This window comes from Fukomys damarensis, unplaced genomic scaffold (assembly GCF_012274545.1).
Source record: "Fukomys damarensis isolate Sample0158 unplaced genomic scaffold, DMR_v1.0_HiC HiC_scaffold_24, whole genome shotgun sequence".
In the NCBI taxonomy this organism is placed as follows: Eukaryota; Metazoa; Chordata; class Mammalia; order Rodentia; family Bathyergidae; genus Fukomys; species Fukomys damarensis.
Genome location: NW_022900936.1, coordinates 69,606,282 through 69,625,572, shown reverse-complemented (window position 1 = coordinate 69,625,572; position 19,291 = coordinate 69,606,282). Strand labels below are relative to the sequence as shown.

Genomic DNA, 19,291 nt, shown 5'->3' with positions numbered 1-19,291 from the left:
CTCCTCCCCACCCCCTGAATCTCCCACCTCTCTCCTTTCTTCCGAACCACCCACTGCCCCACCCAATGTGCCAACTCCACCCCTCACTTGCTTCAGGTCACATATGGGTCACACGATGGCGCCCTTGGGTGAGGTAGCCGGAGCCAAAGGAATTGTCCGTGTTCATACTCCTTTTCCTATGTCTGAACTAGCTCTCATTCAGGCCAGACTTGGTTCTTTTACAGCCAATCCAACTACCTTTATAAAACAATTTCAACTTTTGACTCAGTCTTATCAACTAACCTATCACGATCTTTCTGTAGTCCTAACCAATGCCTTAACTCCCAAGGAAAATAGAAGAGTGCTGGATCAGGCTCGTACACATGCAGACCAAAAACATTTAACCAACAATCACCACCTGGCAGGTGCTGCTGCAGTCCCTGATCAAGACCCAGAATGGGACTACAACACAGAGGTGGGAATTGAAGCTCGAAACAGGTACATTAATTGTCTCCTTCATGGGCTCCGCAGAGCCACCATGAAGACCATTAATTATGAAAAGCTTAATGAGATCATACAGGATAAAAATGAAAATCCATCCGCCTTTTTACAAAGGCTGACTGACGACCTCCGCCAACATACCAAACTAGACCCTGAGTCTGTGGATGGCCAGAGATTAATTATGATACATTTCTTTTCTCAGAGCTACCCCGACATTAGACTTAAACTAAAAAAGCTTGACCGAGGGCCCTTGATCCCTCCGGCAGAAGTCCTGGCTACAGCATTCAAGGCCTACCATGGCTGAGATAACCTTAAAGCTACAAAAAAATAATCAATTATTAACACAGGCTCTTAATTCGACCAGTCCACCTGCGCCACAGGGAAGAAAAACCCTACAAAGGAGCTCCCAACCACCAGGCCCCTGTTACAGGTGTAATCTGAAAGGCCACTGGACAAAGGACTCTCCTAATCCCAGAGTGCCAACTAAGCCCTGTCCCAAATGTCACCAGAGGGGACATTGGGGTATAGACTGTCCCTTGGCATCCACCCACCATCAGACCGTCAGCCCCACAGCTCCCCAACCTGCGGACCTGATAGGTCTAGCGACAACTGAGGGACTATGAAGAGGCCCTGGCACACCTGACCCAATGCGGATCACCGCCCAGGAGCCCAGGGTAACCTTAACTGTGGCAGGTAGGATCATTTCTTTCTTATTGGATACTGGTGCCAGCTTCTCTGCACTACGAGAATACTGGGGGCCTACCTCCCTTTCTCAGACTTCTATTGGTGGGGTAGAAGGACAACTACAACGCCCACACCAGACCCCCCCTACTATCATGCACTATTGACAATCTTACATTTCTTCACTCATTTTTAGTCCTTCCATCCTGCCCGGTCCCCTTATTGGGCCGTGATATTTTATCCCAAATTAGAACCTCTATTCACTTCTCTATGCCGAGCCCTTCCAGCACTCCGACAGCTTCCTTTTGCCTGGTACTATCCCAAGCCCTCCAATCTCCATCTTCCCAATCCAACTGGCCAATTAGCCCCTCTCTTGTTAATCCTCAAGTGTGGGATATTCACTCTCCCTCAATAGCCAAATGTCCCCCTGTCAGAATTCTCCTTAAAAATCCCTCACAATTTCTAAGTTTGACACAATACCCCTTCCCTCGCTCTAGCTTAGAAGGGTTAACTCCCATAATACATGATCTCTTACAAAAGGGACTCCTGAGACATGCTAACTCTCCCTTTAACACTCCCATTTTAGCAGTAAAAAAACCCAATGGAACATATCGATTAGTTCAGGATCTCAGAATTATTAATTCAGCTGTTATTCCCATACACCCAATTGTGCCAAACCCATATACCCTCCTGTCTTCCATCTGATCCGATGCCACTTATTTTTCTGTTTTAGACCTCAAAGATACATTCTTTTGTATCCCTTTACACAAAGATTCTCAAGACATTTTCACATTTACCTGGACTGATCCCTTACACTTAAAGAGCCCTCCCGGTAAATAAACAAGGCCGTTTTCTGGAATGACACCCCACCCTTTATTTGTCTTACTTCACTGGACAAGAGAATATCTAATGGTCATGGGAAATGCTAATACTAAACCAACTGTTCTTAAATACATAATTCAAAATTTTGATAACAATTTTATGGGAGACTATAAGATAAAACTACAACCAAAGATGCTTTTTTTAAAAAAAAAACTTTGTGAGTTATCATGGTCTCAGCTAAGCCAAACTTTGCCCACAGGACAACTCCAGACAAAGGAAAAGTTATCAGCCTTTGTTTTACTTACCTGAGACTTTGATAAGGTGGAGCCCCCTTGTGTTCTAGGAGCTGCTCAAACTTCTGCTCCATGGTAATCAGCTACTAATGAGAACTATTTAGTTTTAGTCTTAAAACAATTGCTTGACAAATCTGCTGTTTTTCCCATAAAAAATTTGCCTCTCAAAAAATGTGACATTGATACAGGCAAATTCTGGTGTTTCCCCTTTGGAGGAAGTCTAGCTATCCCCCGCCCCACTTGAGTTGCTAAGAAAGTATAAAATAGGTGAGAACAAAAACAAAATTGTTTAGCTTTACTGTGCTAGAGAGTACAAATGGAAAAACGTGATCAATTCCCTAACAGATGCTCTTTGGCAAGACTAATGAAAAATGATAAAAAAAAAATCACAAATCATTATTCCTAATGAAAAAGGTAGCACAAGTACAGGTGATGTCCCTCCTTCAAAGATAAGAACATAGTATGCATGGAATATTCTAACAAACTAAAAAATTTAGGCAGGGAGGAAAATTCTTGGAAAAAATAACATATGAAAAGCCAATTTGAGAAACAGAACATCTGACTAGTCTCATAGCTATTAAGAAAACCAAATCAGTAATGAAAATCTTGACCCTCAGATGGCTTCCCTGGTGAATGCTACCAAACATACAAGGAACAAATAATTCTAATCTTATTCAGAAATTAGGTATAGAAAAAGAGAAATATTCCTCAGCTGTGCTTATGGAGATTTGTATAACTTTGGTATGTTGCCCACCAAACCTTGTAAAGATAATTAAGTAAGAAAAATCCTTACTCAAATATTACTTATCAATATGGCTGCAAAGTTCTTAAAAAATGATTTAGCAAACTGAATTTCCAAATACATTTTTACAAAGGCACTATGATCAAGCTGTGTTTGTTCCAGGAATGCAGAATTGATTCAACACTAGAAAATCAATCCATATAATTCACCAATTTAACAGATCAAAGGAGAAAATATGTGATAATCTCAATGTGATTATATTATAGGCTCAAGCAATGGTCTGAAAAATGTCCATTCACGATAAATATTCTTAACAAGAGAGAACTTCCTAAACGATAAGGTTTTCTTTGTTGTTGTTTAAAAACCTGCCACAAATGTCAGGCCTGGTGAAATATTAAAAACATTCTTTTTGCAATCAAGAGAACAGCAAGAATGCCTGCTATTAACACTTACTTTCTGCAGAGTACTGGATGTCCTAGCCAGCCCAGTGATGTAGTGAGGAGAATCAAATGGTGTAAGAATTATAAAGGAAGAAACAAAATTCATTATTTGCACATGATATGCTTGTGTTAAAAAACATTAAAGGATTCTAAGATAAACCTTCAAGGTGCTCTCTTTTAGAGAGTAGGGTTGGGGAGGTCCTCGGCAGAGAGGGGCCATGTGACTGGAACCACCAGCTCAGAAGGGCTGAACTAAGAGACATCTATAGTCAAAGCATTCCAGGCAGAGGGAATAAATACATGAAGGCCAAAAACTGGACAGGGTTTTGTGCTGTGGGAAGACTAGAAAAGAGGCCTCTTTGGTAGGAGCAAAGTATGCAAAAGGAGATTGCTTGGAGATGGCAGGGTCCGATCATGCACTCTCATAAGGACTCGTACATTATTGTGAAGACTTTGGATTTTATTATCAGAGAAATGGGAAATGATTCAAGAGTTATTTGTAACAAATGTACCACATCTGTAATGGGGGAAGGTAGGGAAGTGGCCGTATAGGGGAGCTCTGGTACTCTCTGCTCAGTCCTTCTGAAAATTTAAAGCTGGCCTGAAAAATAAAATCTATCCCAATTAAATGAAACTAACTAGCTAGGATGCATGTTTTTTTTCTAGAAATGTCCACAGATTGGGTGCAGACATGGTACAGAGACATCTCTGCCTTTGGTTCCAGAGTAAGGTTTGGCCAAGAACCCGGCTCTGCTTAAGGGCAGAGGGGAAAGTTGACTGGGTTTGCTCCAAAGGGGTATAATAACGTTGATGGGCTATGAAAGCAAGCCAGGTCTTGAAGGAAGTGGATCAGACAATAAGAAAGTACTGTATGTGTGATTGCCGGGTTGGGCAGAGAATTGTGAATCGATCAGCACTTTAAGACCAGCAGGAGGCAGGAGGCATTCTCCTGGAGAATTCTGTACAGACAGCTTGTGAAGTAGAGTTTTGGAGGCTTTCAACTTTAGACAGAGTATACACTTTACTTCCCTAAGTATATCAAAATATTCGTGTTTCATTGGGAATCTATCTTGGGTACTCCCAGGGACTGGGATTCTTGCTCTCTCGGTGACTATGCATGGGTGTCTCCCATGGACTAGTTGCTCAGGCCGCAGTCTCTTGGCATCGCTTCTAGACAGCTAGAGAAGTCTGCCACTCTAAGCGTGAGGCTTAGCTCTGATCTTGTAAGGTTTCCAGGTCATGGAGAAAGAGTTTTGCCAGCCACTCTGCTCTTCTTCTCCCCAGAGTTGGCAGGGCACAGTCAGCTTCGCAGATGGCATCAGCCAGTGGCGAATGACACAAGGGGGGTCTCAGAACATGCCTTATGTGGTCTGTAGAGTGTGATTATTTTTAAACATTGAATTAATAACCGATTCACATAAAATTCCGATTTCTTGTTTCTCACACATATAAAAACAGAAGCTGACCATAATGGATAGGCCAACTTTTTGGCATGATTTCTAGGTAAGTTCTCCTCCATGGAATTGTGTGTTATGCTGGCTCTGCCAAAGTAGGAATAAATTACCTGTTCACCTGATGTGAATATGTTGGCCCAGCACCTCTTTCTTGGCTCACTGTATTGCATTTCCTATAGGCATTGGAGTTGGTCAGCCTGGGTAAACCAAGTCCAAGACTCAGGTCTGTCTCCCTGGGCCCCATGCTAGGGTCTTAGGTAGACTTTCCATCCTAAATCTCATGGTTGCACTTAGTCATGTGACCTCTTCAGCCTCTGGATGCCCAACACAGGGGGGGACTTGCGGGGGACTCTCTCCTTTGTTTTGCCACCCTGCTCCATAGATACTGGGCTCCAACCTGGCACTGAGAGAATACCAAGAACAAGAGCCGTGCCTTTCAATGGGTCTTTTTCCTACTACCTAGAGTCAGCAATGTGCCAAACATTTTCCCAGGTGGCTTTGGGGACCCAGGAGACTCCAGTGACCCCAGACCCAGCTTCAGGGAATCTGACAGATTTGGCTGACAAATGCAGCCCCGTTAGGAATGTGTCACTGAGGGGCAATAGGGCAGGAGCGCCCTGAATGGGGGAGCTTCTCCTGAAGAGGGTGTCCTGGAGCTGAGTTTGGAGGTGAGCCTACCCAGGAGGCTAATAGGAGGCAATTCTGAGGGTGAGTGGGAAATAGCACTGTGATTTGGGGCACCAGGAAATGATCGAACAACTCTGAGGTAGGAAGAAGAGAATTCAGGAGTCAGGTAGCTTGGATTTGAGACCCAGGCCTGGTGCTTACTTGCTTTCTTGGAAGCCAGGAGACTTTGGGGTCATCATGTAATAACTTATGCCTCAGGTTTTCTCATCTACCCAGGGGATATGAAAAGAAACCATCCCTTGGATGTGAGTTGTGAGCATACAATGAGGTATGTTATGTCAAGGGTGTAGGACCAGGCTTTACACATGTTAAGTACTCAGTAAACATGAGCTGCTGTGGTTTATTGTTATTTGATAGGAGAACAGGACAGTGCTTGGAAGTCTCCTCTTGTACAGATGAGGGACCAAGGCCCAAAGAGGAGCTGGCACATCCACAGTCTGAGCCAGTGGATGGCAGGGCCCAGAGACCCAAGCCTGCAGGCTGGCAGGAGCCGCCTCTTGCCTTCCTTGCCTCAGGGAAGGAGAGGATGGGGGAGCTGGCTGGTGGAGTCCCTGAAAGACAGTGTCTGTTCCTAGAAATCGGCTTTCTTGAATCTGAAGCACAGTCGCCCAGGTGGCCGAGAGAAAAACTTACCAAGCGGAAGGTCCGCAGCACAGACAAGCTTCCCTTCCTGACCACACTCAGCTCCAGCAGGCTCACAGTGACGATGATGGAGTCGAAGATGTTCCACTTCTTCTGGAAGTAATAGTAGGGGTCAAAGGCAATGATCTTGAAGACCATTTCGGCAGTAAAAAATATGGTGAAGACCTGTGGGCAGAAATAAGTTTTCATCACAGTGGGGTCACTGGGGCCAGCTGGCAATGACGGAAAGGAGCAAGGAGCGGCAGGAAGAAATCTGGTTTACAAAACAGCAGCTCTTTTTAATTGTGTTCTGTTTCACTCTGCATTGTCCGCAGACCCTTGAGGCTCAGGCGGGGAACAGTCAATGCCGAAGGACAGAGGAGCTTCTGAATGGTGTGTGGGTGTGGTGCTCCAAGCTCGGGCTTCGGGCTTGGCCGTATTGGGGGGTGACAGTAGGAGTGTAGTGAGAGGACAACCGTTAGGATGACTGCTATTCTGTAATTATGCCGAGGAGAAGTCAGCCTGGTTTCAGGGTTAAAAAGCATGGGCTGTGGGACAACAGAGACCCAGATGAAAATCTCAACACAGCCCAGCTTGTGTACGCTTGGATAAGCATTGCATCCTTTTCATACCTTGGTGTCCCCACGTGTGTAATGGGTGTAAGATGAACCAATAGTTGTGCAGTTCTTAGTAAAGAGCAATTGATACGATCTGAGTGCCTTTAAACTTGTCTCTCATAGGATAGAATTCTGACACGAAGAAAGGTCAGGATCAGGCTCAGGTCGTATGAAATCCAGCAGCAAAAGAGACAAGCAAGGAAGAGAGCAAGATGCCTGGGGCCTGGCACTTTCTCCTCGGACTCTCACCAAGGCCTCTGGTGAGCCTGGGAAACCGGGACTATATCCCTCTCATAGCGAAGGAAACCGGCCAAGGTTGTTGGTGACTTTCTACTTCCACAAGACGGGGGCTGTGTGGTTCAGAGGACCCCACCCAGTGCCCTCTGTCGGCATGGTGCAGCAGGCAGGTGGGTAGCTCTGGTCTGCTCACAGAAGCCGTGTAAACCTCGGGCAGGTGCTTACACTCTTTTAGTTGTGTGCTCTTTTTCCTTTTTGTGATGTGAAGGTGATGGAAAGTGCACAGCACAAGGGGAATGGCCTTTTCTCTCTCCTGCCTCCACTTCTCCCATGTAAGATAAGGGTGAGGCCTCACAGCTTGGTTGCCAAGGCTTTGTGTGCCCTAATGCCACTTTCTGGGAAACAAGCACGCCCACCTCCTGGTTTCTCTTTTCATCTCAAGTTAGTGGGACGTGTGCTCTTAGCTTTGGTGCCGCTGAGACACGAGGCACACTGACTCCAAAGAGTTCTGGACCCTGCTGTGTCCCCTTCCCATGCCTGGCTAATGGAAAGGGCAGGCTTCCAGGAAAGAGGAGTCTCACTCCCTCTGGGGCCTGCTCTACCCTGGGCTGCAGCCTCTGAGAGGTCAGAGGAGCTGTAGGTCCTTGCAGATCTGGTGGGCCACCTTCAGAGGGGTAGACACCAATGCGAATCTGGAAACAGGACCCTGATGCTTCCTAGCTTCTGCTCATCATGTGAACCACACACACACACACACACACACACACACACACATGAGAGCAGGGCCTGTGAGGTGGTTCAGCCCTGGGATGAAGAGGTGTGGGCTTGGGAGGCAATGCACTGGGTCTAAATCCTGGTGCTGCTACTTATGTCTGTGATCTTGGACAAATGATGTAACCTCCTAGGTCCCTGTCTTTTTCTCTGTGAAAGGGGTTAATGGTAGTCCCTGTCATAGAGAGCTGTTGGGAAAATGAGTTAGATAACCAGGAAAAGCACCTGAGACCATGTCTGGCCTTGAGCAAGTATCCAGGTAAAGTTAGCCATTGTTACTATTCCTGTGGGTGGAATAAGGTGCAGGTGCTTCCTCTGAGCCAGATACTTCATTCAGCAGGTAGTGAAATTAGTGTGGATTTTATCTTGTTAAAAGAAAAGAATACTGAAAACAAGGGAGGGAAATGTAAAATGGCATCATGTCTAAACAGATGCAAGAGAAAAGCTCTGACTCTGTGATCTTTTGCTACCAGAGCAAGCGTATTTCTATGCTCCCTCCCTCCACCTTCCTTTTCTCCTCCACTCTTTCTGTCCTTCAGGGGCAGCACTGAAATCACAGCCACTGTTAACTACAGTCATAAACATTAATTAAATTGGAAGAAAATTTACAAGTCCCTAGCTTGTCTTTAGATGGGAAAATGACATTTGTCCTTGTTTCAAAGTAGAGCCCACTGAGATCTAGAGAATTTAAGTGGCTGTCCTGTGTTCTAGAGAGGGGAACTAGCAGCTCCTAGCCCAGGGCTCTCTCTGTCCACTTTCTTGTGCTTATTTACGCCAAAGCAATTCTAACCAGCTCAGCCCAGATCCCCCAGATTTGACTTCCTGAGCCCAGCGTCGACATCTCTCCTGCACTGCCACTGTCCTCGGCTAATGAGAACGGCACACCCACCAGCCTGCTCCTCAGTTCACCCAAAGCCCTGGCCACAGCACTCACGATGTTGCCAATCTGCAGCATGGATTCGAAGGCGGGGCTCATACAGGAGTGCTCCATGGCCATGAAGACTGTGTTGACCACGATGCACAGGGTGATGATGAGCTCTGCGAAGGGGTCTGTCACCAGCTCGAAGAGAACCGCCTTGAGCTTTACCCATGTGGGGCAGCACTCCCAGATCAGATACTTCTGAGCCAAACTGGTCAGGCAGACTGGGCACCTGTGTTCAGACTCCTCGAGTTCTGCATTACAGGAGGGAGCAGTGACAGCCATCAGCCACGTGAATCACCTGGGACCTCTTTTCCACTGTGGCATGCCCCAGACCCTCCCATACTAGGGACTACCACCTCCCACATCTCAGCCTCAGCCTCCTACTTCCCTGATGATTGCCTTCCTACTTGTTGAGCCCCCCATCATTCTTGCAACTGCAACCCAATCTCTCCCTCATGCAGACGTTGAAGTCACTGACCTTACACATTTTTACTGCTTTTATCTGTCCTTACCGCGCAACATAACCAGCGTAGATTTCACTCCTGTCCTTTGCCCACTTCTTGGCAGACACTGTTACTTCCTTTCCCTCTCCTCCCTCACTGTACTTGCCTAGAAAAACACTGACTGAATAAACCCAACTCACAGATTGCTCTGCACTTTTATGCAGCCTGCACACCTTGGTGGCCAAAACACACAACCGTGCTTACTGCTCCCTCTAGAGGTTCCTGAGTTCTTGCCTGTCCCAGTCCCGCAATCATGCCTTGCTTCTGTATTTCAGTCCACTCTTTCAGCCTTCCAGACCACTGCCTTAATTTCTCCTCTCTTCCAGGCTTCAATGCCTCCTTCTTTGCTGATGATCTCCCTCTGATTTCACTCAGAACACAGAATCTCTCTCAAAAGAACCTCTTCTTCCAGACCACTACATTTCCGGCATCCCTTCAGGGCCACCGTACTTACTTCCTGTCTTTAGCCCCAAACCCAGGATGAGCTGCTCCTCTCTCTGATTTGTGTGTTATTTCCTTCTCTCCATCCTGGATTGTCTCTGTAAATCTGCTTTAATTATGTCTCAACTTTGAAAAAGGTCCCCCGGGACCCCATCTACTTTAATAGCAAGAGTTTTCTACTTTCTCCGCTCCTCTCTGGGGACGCTGGAATCTGGCTGTTAACCCTTCACATTCATACTGTTAAACTCCAGCTCTCATCCTCCTGTGCTTCTCAATGCATTTGACATAATTTATACACTCTGAAGCCCTGATCTGATTCTTCTCCTATTTCTCTCAGTGGATACATCTTCTAAGTTTCTGTTCACTTCCCCCCTCTTCCTCTCCAGACTTTAAATATTGGAGAATTCAAGCATGTGCTCCTTATTCTCCATTGTTCCCTCTCTCTAGGTAACCTCACTGAACACTACGTCTTAAAGAACCATTTCCAGGCCAATTCACCCTAATTAAAGTCCAGCCAGTGTCTGATCTCCCCCTTGAACACTAGGCTCATTGCTCTAGATACCGCCTCCACATTTCTAAGTCTATGGAGGGCAATTTCATAGTTTTGTGTTTATCTGTAAATTTCCTGCATGACACACACCATGTAGATAAACCTGTCCAGGTGGGTAAAGAAGTATGATGTCCGCTGTTTAGAGTAATAATAAAAGGAAATAATTGTAATACGGTGTCTTTAACTCTTTTGGGAAAATACCTAGAAGGAGACTAGCTGGATCAAACAGAGTTTCTAGTTTCAGTTTTTTGAGGACTCTCCACAGTGGTTGTACTAGTTTGTATTCCCACCAACAATGTAGAAAGGTTCCCTTTTCCACATAGCCTCACCAGCATTTGATATTATTTGGTTTCTTGATGAGAACCATTTTTTTTTCTGGAGTAGAATGGAATCTGAGTGTTGCTTTTAATTTGCATTTCTCTAGTGGTCAGAGATATTAAACATTTTTTCATCTATTTATTGGCCATTTGTACTTCTGAGATGTGTCCATTCATATCAATTGCCTATTTTTTTTTATTGGGTCTTTTATTTTTTTTGGGGGGGTCTAATTTTTTGGAGCTCTTTGTGTATTCCAGATATTAGTCCTATGCACCTTGAGATCATAATGTGAGGTGAAATGAGTCAGACACGCAAGCTTAAATATTGCATGGCTTCTGTTATATGAGAAACCAAAAATACAAAGAGGAATATAAAATATAGATTACTAGGAAAAGGGGAGATAGAACTTTTGAACTTTTGTAAAAGGAATGAGAACCAAGAGCTAGAGGGAGAGGGGAAGGAGAGGAGGGAAAGGGGCTGAACGAGAATTAAGATGCACAGTGTACCTGGACCAACTCCACACAGGGGATGTAATCATTGTGTGCTGCAAACATAGACTAATAGAAACAGGGAAGAATTAGTTAAGTACATTATGAAAAAGGAGGAAGCAGGCTGCTCCGTGATATACAGAAATGTATTTCTATGTATGTGACATGTGTGTGCTCACATGTGCATAGATTATTGCTTGGAGGACACAAGAGGAAAAAATGTACTGGGTGGCTGAGGAGCAGGTAGGATTTTTATTTTTATTTTTTTTGCAGTACTTGAGGTTGAACCCAAGGCTTTTGCACCAAGCTACATCCTAAGCCTCTTTTTTTTTTTTTTTAAACAGAATTGCCCTAAATTGCTGTTGTCCAAGCTGCACTTGAACTTGTGATCCTCCTGCCTCAGCCTCCCAAAGCTCTAGGCTTACAGGTATGCATTACCACACCCGTCTTAGAGGTTCCTTAGCTGCAGGGAAATAGTTCTCATTGCACACATATTTCTAATGTTCACATTTTTCACAATATGTTTTTTCAAAATGAAAAGAATTTATACAAATAATTGTGTGCTCCTGAATTTTACAAATGGTATCTTTTCCTTATTAGCAGTTAAGAACTTTTTATGTAGTCAGTATTTGGCTTCATGTTTTCTTGCATTAATTCTTTGTATACGATATCTTCCTTACTGCAAGCTTTTTTAAAATTTCATTTAAAACTTTGGTGCATCTGTAGTTTATTTTGGATAAAGTGCAAGATATTGAGCCTGTTCATTTTTCCCAAGATCTGATTATTTATATCAACATTACTTTTTTCAATGATATTGCCTTCTCTTTGAGGACTGGAAATGCTGTTTCTGTTATGTACTATTTTTATTTATGTCCTTATCTTTTCACACACACACAAGTCCATTTCTTTTCCACACATCAGACTATATATTTTCACTGGCAAGCTGTTTTAATTGCCTGCTGTGAATTTTTGAAATTACAAATGTTCAAACTGGCAGAGCATCGTCCTCTAGAGAAGTTGGCACATCCTGGGAACAAAATCAGTAGTCTCTCTTTGGAACAAAAGTGGTCCTGCCCTGATTCTACTTTGGCACTAAAAAAGGCACAGGAAGCAGTGTAGAAGGAGGAAGCTCACAGGCATGGCTGTCTGTAGGGCATGATGGGAAAAGAGGCTCAGCTTTGTGACCCACATTAACGTAGCTGATCTTGATTGGCTGGGAGATAACAGAGGCTACAAGAACCTCAAGTGTCCTAGCTTGAGACGTGATGATGGATCCTCCCTGCACAGATCTTCAGAAAGAACTTCCCTCTTGTCACATTGAAAGAGGTATCCTTCTTGATGATGGTCTATGCTTGTGCATTTTTTCTTGCCATGTCAGGAATCTGCTAAATATGCCCTCTTTTTCCTTAATCTTCAGTCTCTCCTATTCACCAGATCCTCCTACTCTACTCAAAGCAAACAAACAAGAAATCTCCAAAATGTGAAAACCAAAGTCTCCCTTCAACTCTGCCTACTCCCTAGTATCATCTTACTCTTCTACAGACAAACTTCTTGGGGATCGAACTGGGGTCCTTGCACTTGCAAGGCAGGCTACCGAACCACTGAGCTAAATCCCCAGCCAGATAAACTTCTTGAAAAGATGTCTGCACATGGTTCTCCATTTTCTCACCTCTCGTTCATTCTTCAGGCCCCTTCAATATGGCCCCTCCTACTCTGCTACTCCACTTTGGCTCAGATCACCAAAGACACCCACGTGACTGAAGCCCCTGGATGTTCCTCAGGCTTAACCTGACCTTTCTATAGTATTGCCTCTGTTGACTTTTCTGTGCTTTCTTTTGGAATTTAGATCCTTGGCTCTGCATTGTACTCTTCTGGGTTCTCTTCTGTCCCCACACCTTGCTTTTCAGACTTCACTATTGGCTCTATTTTTTCTGCTCAACTATTAAACATTGTAGTTTCTTAGAGCTCTGTTCTGGGCCTACTTCTTTTCTTACTTGATCTCTTCTATGTCACCTTATCCCTTTCAACTGTTCAAAATTACCATCTATCTTTAAACTGCTATCAAATATGCATCTCTAGGCCATCCTCCTCCTTTAAGTCCTAGAACCGGAAGCACATCTGACACCCAGCACATCTCAGAATCAACTCCTGATCTTTGGCCCTTTTCATCTTCCCCCAGTGAATGCCTGTTCCTCAAAAGTGCTCCCTCTGCGATTCCTCACACCAGCATTCCTCTCATTGATTATCCAGAACTGGGCACCATCAGTCCCTGGATCTTATGTGCCTTAGACCAGAAACCCTTCCATTTTCTGTCATTCTGGCTGCCAGTATCCCAAAGTTCAAGCACTGCCATCTCTCTCCTGGTTCCTGCTAATTTGTTTCCCTGCCAACATGCTTCCCCTCCTAATTCTGTTCTCTACAAGCATTCAGAGTAACCTTTATGAAATGCAAATGTAGCTCCCCTGCCTCCAACCCTTTCAGTGGCATCTCAGTACTCGTAGGATGAAGCCCAATATCTTTAATATGGTCCAGGGGATCTTGTGGAGCTGGCCCAGTCCATCTCTCTATCCTTATTTTGAACTCCTCTCATCTCTCCTCTATGTTCCGGTGACATTAGGCTCTTCCATTTCTGTTTCAGAGGCTTCCATCTGGGATACGTCCCTGACCCCAGGTGGAGCTTAGCCCATTCCTCTTAGCGTGCTGTACTTACTTCTCGTTCGGGACACTCACACTTCACTAATAGCCTCTTCTGTCTTTGTCCTCTGCCAAGTATGAGGGCAGCTGTGTTGCCTGCAGTGAGCTGGACAAACATCGAATCTCATCTTGTATGGCAAGTGTAGAGGGTTCCTATGTCTTGAACTGTGTGGATTGTCCGGCTCCTAGTGGCTCGAGCCAATATGCTCAGGCACAATCACTCCAAAAGAGTCAGTCTTTCAAATTCTATCATAACTCTGACAGCATGGAACATATTTCATGCATCCCAGGGCTCTAAGGGACACAGCATCCAAACAAAGAAAATATGTGCCCTGTGCTCCAAAACTGTGATTTCACCTACAGTTGCCTTTGCCCAAATTTTCTTAAAAAAATTCTTGCTTCTCCTGCTTTTCCTAGTCTACTCTCACAGCATCTCCCATGAGGAAGGTCTGTCCTACCCTAAGAAGAATAACTGACTAGTCCTTATTTTACTTTTGTCAACCAGTTCGGGTCAATATAAATTAGCATCACTCTCAGATATTACCTTTTTTGCGCCATATTCATCCACCATTAATTCAACCACAATTGTCTGGTGTCTACTATATGCTGTACACTGCTTGTCTGAGTACTGGTGATCTCACTGTAAACAAAGCAGACACATCTATCTCTGCCCTCATAGAGTTTACAACCTCCCAGTAATGGTGGCCACATCTTATGAGTATGAACTGTGTGCTTAACCTAACTTGTTTAATATTCACAAACACTAGGAAGGTAAGTGTGTGCTCACTATTTTACTGGGGAGAACACTGAGGTATAGAGAAGTCAATGGAGCTCTCAGGTCACACTGTTTACCACATGTGGCAGAGTCAGGAAGCAAATCCAGGCAGCTGAGCTTTAGCTCTGTGTTCTTAGGTGTCAAACTGTTGCCTCTCCTTCACCCCAAGACCTTCTTTGGTCTTACTGACATCGGGATGCACTGGAGATGCATATTTTGTCCATTTCTGACTCATTCCTGCATGTCAAAGTTGTTGTTTGTGCCCATGGAACTCTTTCCCATGGCTGATTCCCTTACTTTATCCAGACTTCGGGTCTCCTGGGAGAGAACGCCCTTCCATGACCGCCTGATCTATAATAGCCCTCTTCACTTCCTTGCCTACTTCATTTTTCTCTTATTTTTACTACCACCTGACTATCTCCTTGTGTGTGGCATCTGGGCCTCCACTTCAGAGGAACTTCTGTCTCGTTCACCTGCGTTCTCACCTGGAATAATGGCAGGCACAGAGCAGGTGCTCCACTGATCTTTGCAATGGGGAAAGTAAATAGAAAGAGTGGTGGGGAGGACACTTAGCACTTCCAAGGAATTCATAGAAAAGCAAGCTGTTTGTACTGAACATTTGCTGTTTGATGACTAAGAGTAAAAAAACAAAAACAAAACCCAAAACAGCAGTGACAACAAAAGACAGCCAAGGAAGCCACCTAGCTAAAAAACTTAAGGGGCACAAAGCCTGGTGAATTCTACATAGCCACAAAAGATGTTAGGAGTACAGATACTACTATGATGGAAAGCGATTATTAAATAATTGTCAGGGAAGAAAAAGGAGAATCTGTAGCAATGGGTATACATTTGTTAGAACATAAATCCCAGATACACAAGTGATGTAACTTAAGGATGTCCCTTCTCCCCGAAATTCAATTCTTCATGTCCTCAATCTGAGGACTTTCTTCAGGTTAATTCAGTGTCTGATACTATTTCATTGCCTCAGGCTGTTTTTGTTTTGGGTCCTCAAGTGTGGAGCAATGTTGAGCTGGTTCTTATTTACTGCTTAGTGCATTTTACTGAGTTGTTTCCATAACTAACTAACCTTTACCAAGAAGCCAAATAAAGACTGAATTAGAACCAGCTTTACCTGAGGTGAGGGGGACATGGCCATGCTGTATAGGGGGACGTGAGTGCCACACTCGCTCTTCCTCCACCCCTTGCTACATATAAATTGTAGGACTTAGATCCATCCTGAAGGAGGCTAAGTGGATTCCCCCTTGACCAGCAGAGCCCAGAACTCACAAGGATATAGTAAAGTGGACGGATTAGTTTCCTTAAATTGTTGTTTAGTGTTTGGCATAATGGGAGCTTGAGACAGAAATTAAGTTGCAACTGTGAATGTCGTAGCGGTGGAAAACCTGAAGATAATTTTGCCATGCTAGAAAATTAAAGACTGTTAAGCTTCTTGCATGTTTGAGAAGTGACCCGAAATTCTCTGGTGACTGCCAGATCACTTTTTAAAATACAGTGCCGTGAATACATATGAAGCAGATGGTAATTTGAACAGAGACACAAGCTAGGATGCTGCATTCATCTGCTTTTGAAGGAAATATGCATATGAAAGAAACACATTGGTGAGGGATGATTGGGGTCTTGGGCATAAGAAGGAGGAGTTGGGATTTCCGGACAGAGAAGGGGTCTTTAACAAAGGTTAGATAAATGGCAGCACAGTGTGGACAGATGTTCCAGGAAGCCACACTTACCCTCGATGACAGAGGTCATGATACTGACGACACTCATTGCTCTCTGGGCTCGGAAGGGTTCATTCAAGTATTCTGCTGACAAGAAAGCCTTCCTTTGTCCTGCATCAAGTGCCTGGGGAGGAGACACAAGCAGTCAGGATGCACTCTCCAACCCGATCTGAAGTCTTCAGTGGCAAAGACAGATCACTCAGCCTTTTAGTGGCCAGGCTTACATGGCTGTGAGCTACCCTGAGAAGCCACAGTCCTCTCACTCAGGCTTGGAGAAACAGGGCTGTTGCTTGAGTGCAGGTGTGAGGTCGGGCAGAGTTGAGATGGAGCCAGCGCCGAGGTGAGAGGCTAATTTGGTGGCCAGGACTCACCTGAGGCTCTGCAAACTCCTTCCCTCAGACAAGACCTGGGCATTAGGATGGTGATGGGGCTGCCTCAGAGACCTCTGAAGTCTCTACCAGAGGGAGTGAAAGCTGTAGGAGCTGTGGAGACTGGCTTACTAGGAGACTTCCTCTCAGGGCACAGGACCTCTGCCTAGAACTTCTCCACCACGGACTTTCCTGACCGCCCTGCCAATAGGCTCCTTCCTCCCAAGCACATTGCCAGGCCTAATTCCACACACTCTCTTTCTTGGTTACAGTTGTGTGGCTCGATCGTCCAGCTGTTAGTTATCTGTAGCAGATTAAATGTTTGTGCCCCCCGCCCTGTGTTTCCGTGTTGAAATCCCAATCCCTAGTGAAGCGGTGTTAGGAGCGGAGACCTTCAGGAGAAGAGTAAGCAGGAAGGTGGAGTCCTTGCGAATGGGATTGATGATATGAAGAAGCCAGAGAGCTCCCTCACTTCTCCCACCATGAGAAAGCAACTTTGTGAATCCAGAGGAAGGCCCTCATTAGACACTAAATCTGCAGGCCACTTAGGCTCGAACTTCTAACCTTTAAAGCAGGGAGAGATAAATTTCCGTTTATTAGTCACTCAGTCTGTCGTGTTCTGCGATCAGAGCCTGGATACCACACTGCGACATCATATAACACAATCTTTGGGCCCCTCCTCTTGAGGGACTTCATGGGAGTTCTGTCTGGGTTGTACACCAGGCCCACAATTATTAATCGTATACACACTCTAGAGTTGGGGAGTCCAAAGCCCACAACAGTTTACTGAGCACTACACACATCATCAAGAGTCTAAATTCAGCACCTAGTATAGGTGCAACTCACGGGCATGTAGTAAACTTGATAAATATTAAGTTTAAAAGTTTCCAACCTGGAGGACTCAGCATAGGATACTAGTGCCTACTATTAAGTCTCATTTGTCAGACAAGTACGTAGATGTAGGTACTTTATTGTTTCATTTGACCCTCTCATGTCCCCTTGTCCCTGGCCCCTCCCTACTTTTTGTGCTTCCTGGCCACTGTGGGCTGAACACTTGTATCCCACCAGGCTCTTGAACTATGTCACTGCTGCCTTGGAGCCAGTCAGCTATGGACTGAATACTCGGGAACCATGAGACAAAGTAAACCTTTCTTTCTTAGATTGAGGGTGATAGGTATTATGTTTCAGCAAAGGGAAGGGTGTTGGGTATTATGTTTCAGCAAAGGGAGAGTGGCTGATACAGAGGCCATCAGAAGAGAGATGTAGAACACCTGGAGTGAGGCTTTTTCTAGAGTTCTAAAGCTCCTCCCAGAGAGCTCTGTAGGCTATCTTTGATGTCAGGTCTCTGTCTTGGTGATTCTGTTGGGCCTGCAGGCCCACTCTCCACCTCTCTGCCCAGCCTTGTGTCAGGGAGGGGACCTGTTCAAGATGCATCACCCTCTTCCTCTGGTTCTGGTTAGGCTTGACCAGAGACCGGCACAAACAGGACTCTGGAGAATTGGAAGAGAGTTAAGTCAGATATATGTGCCCTGGCTTCTTCTTGCTGAACTATGGCTGAGTGGCAGCTGTGAACTTCTAGCTAAGATCACAGGTTCTATAGGGCAGCCTCCTTTTGACACATAGCCACAGTCCTGGATACATGCTTTTCCTCCAATTTCTGAGCATGGATAGGTGATATCTTCCTACTCTTGCTGGTCTTTGGTGCCTCACTGTCTCTTATTCATTCCTCAAGGCTCACCCACACTTTTGTAAATACAGTGAACTTAGTTTGTTCTATGGTTTTGGAAAAGATGGCCATGGTAATGTTTTTCACCTGATTCGGTGTTTTCAAAACAAACAAACAAAAATTTTTCAAATGCTTCTGTTTGTAAACAAAAGTGTTCATGAACTAAAGTACCACTGTACTAAAGTCTTTACTTCCCCATCAGACTGGACCCTCTGTTCCTTGATGGGACCCTGAATAACATGGCTTCTAATCAGACTGAGCTAACACAATTTTGTAGAATTTGTCTGAGTCAGTGTTTGCAAATTGCTCTTTATTCCTGGCTAGCTAGAGTGGGCAAATGAAAAGCACTAAAAACATCATTACTGAAACTGGAGGGAGATTTAAAAGTAAATCACAGCCACTGTGATAAAAACAGCTTGGTACTGGCAGAGAAACAGACCTGAGGATCAGTGGAATAGATTGGAAGATACATAAACAACTTCAGGCACACTCAGCCACCTCATCTTTGACAAAGGAGCCAACCATACTCACTGGAAGAAAGATAGACTCTTCAATAAATTGAATTGGAAAAACTGGATTTCAAACTGCCAGAGATTAAAACTAGACCCTTAGCTTTCACCATGCACTAAAGTAAAATTGAAGTGGATTAAAGATTGAAATATTAAAACTGAAACAGTAAACTTGCTGGAAGATGAGTTAGGTAGAACTCTCAAAGACATTGGCATAGGAAAAGACTTTATGAACAAATCCTCTGTAGCACAGGAACTAGCACAAAGAGTCAACACCTTGGATCTCATCTTATTAAAAAAGCTTCTGCACTGCAAGAGAAACCACCAAGAGAGCTAAGAGACAACCTACAATGTGGGAAAAAATTTTTACCAGCTGTTCCTCAAAGGTCTACTATCTAGAATATATAAAGAACTAA

At 44.6% G+C, this 19,291-nt stretch overlaps 1 protein-coding gene across 6 annotated transcripts in view; it reads right to left on the bottom strand.

Annotated features, from left to right (window-relative positions):
- The window catches only part of Scn10a (sodium voltage-gated channel alpha subunit 10), a 110,693-nt gene that overhangs the window by 44,444 nt on the left and 46,958 nt on the right, over nucleotides 1-19,291 (bottom strand). For all 6 annotated transcript variants that reach the window (XM_033768129.1, XM_033768132.1, XM_033768131.1 and 3 more), the window contains 3 exons: nucleotides 16,285-16,396; nucleotides 8,780-9,018; nucleotides 6,233-6,406 (listed from right to left, as the gene is read on the bottom strand). In XM_033768129.1, the coding sequence (XP_033624020.1) occupies nucleotides 6,233-6,406; nucleotides 8,780-9,018; nucleotides 16,285-16,396 (525 nt within the window). The remainder of the gene's footprint in view (nucleotides 1-6,232; nucleotides 6,407-8,779; nucleotides 9,019-16,284; nucleotides 16,397-19,291) is intronic.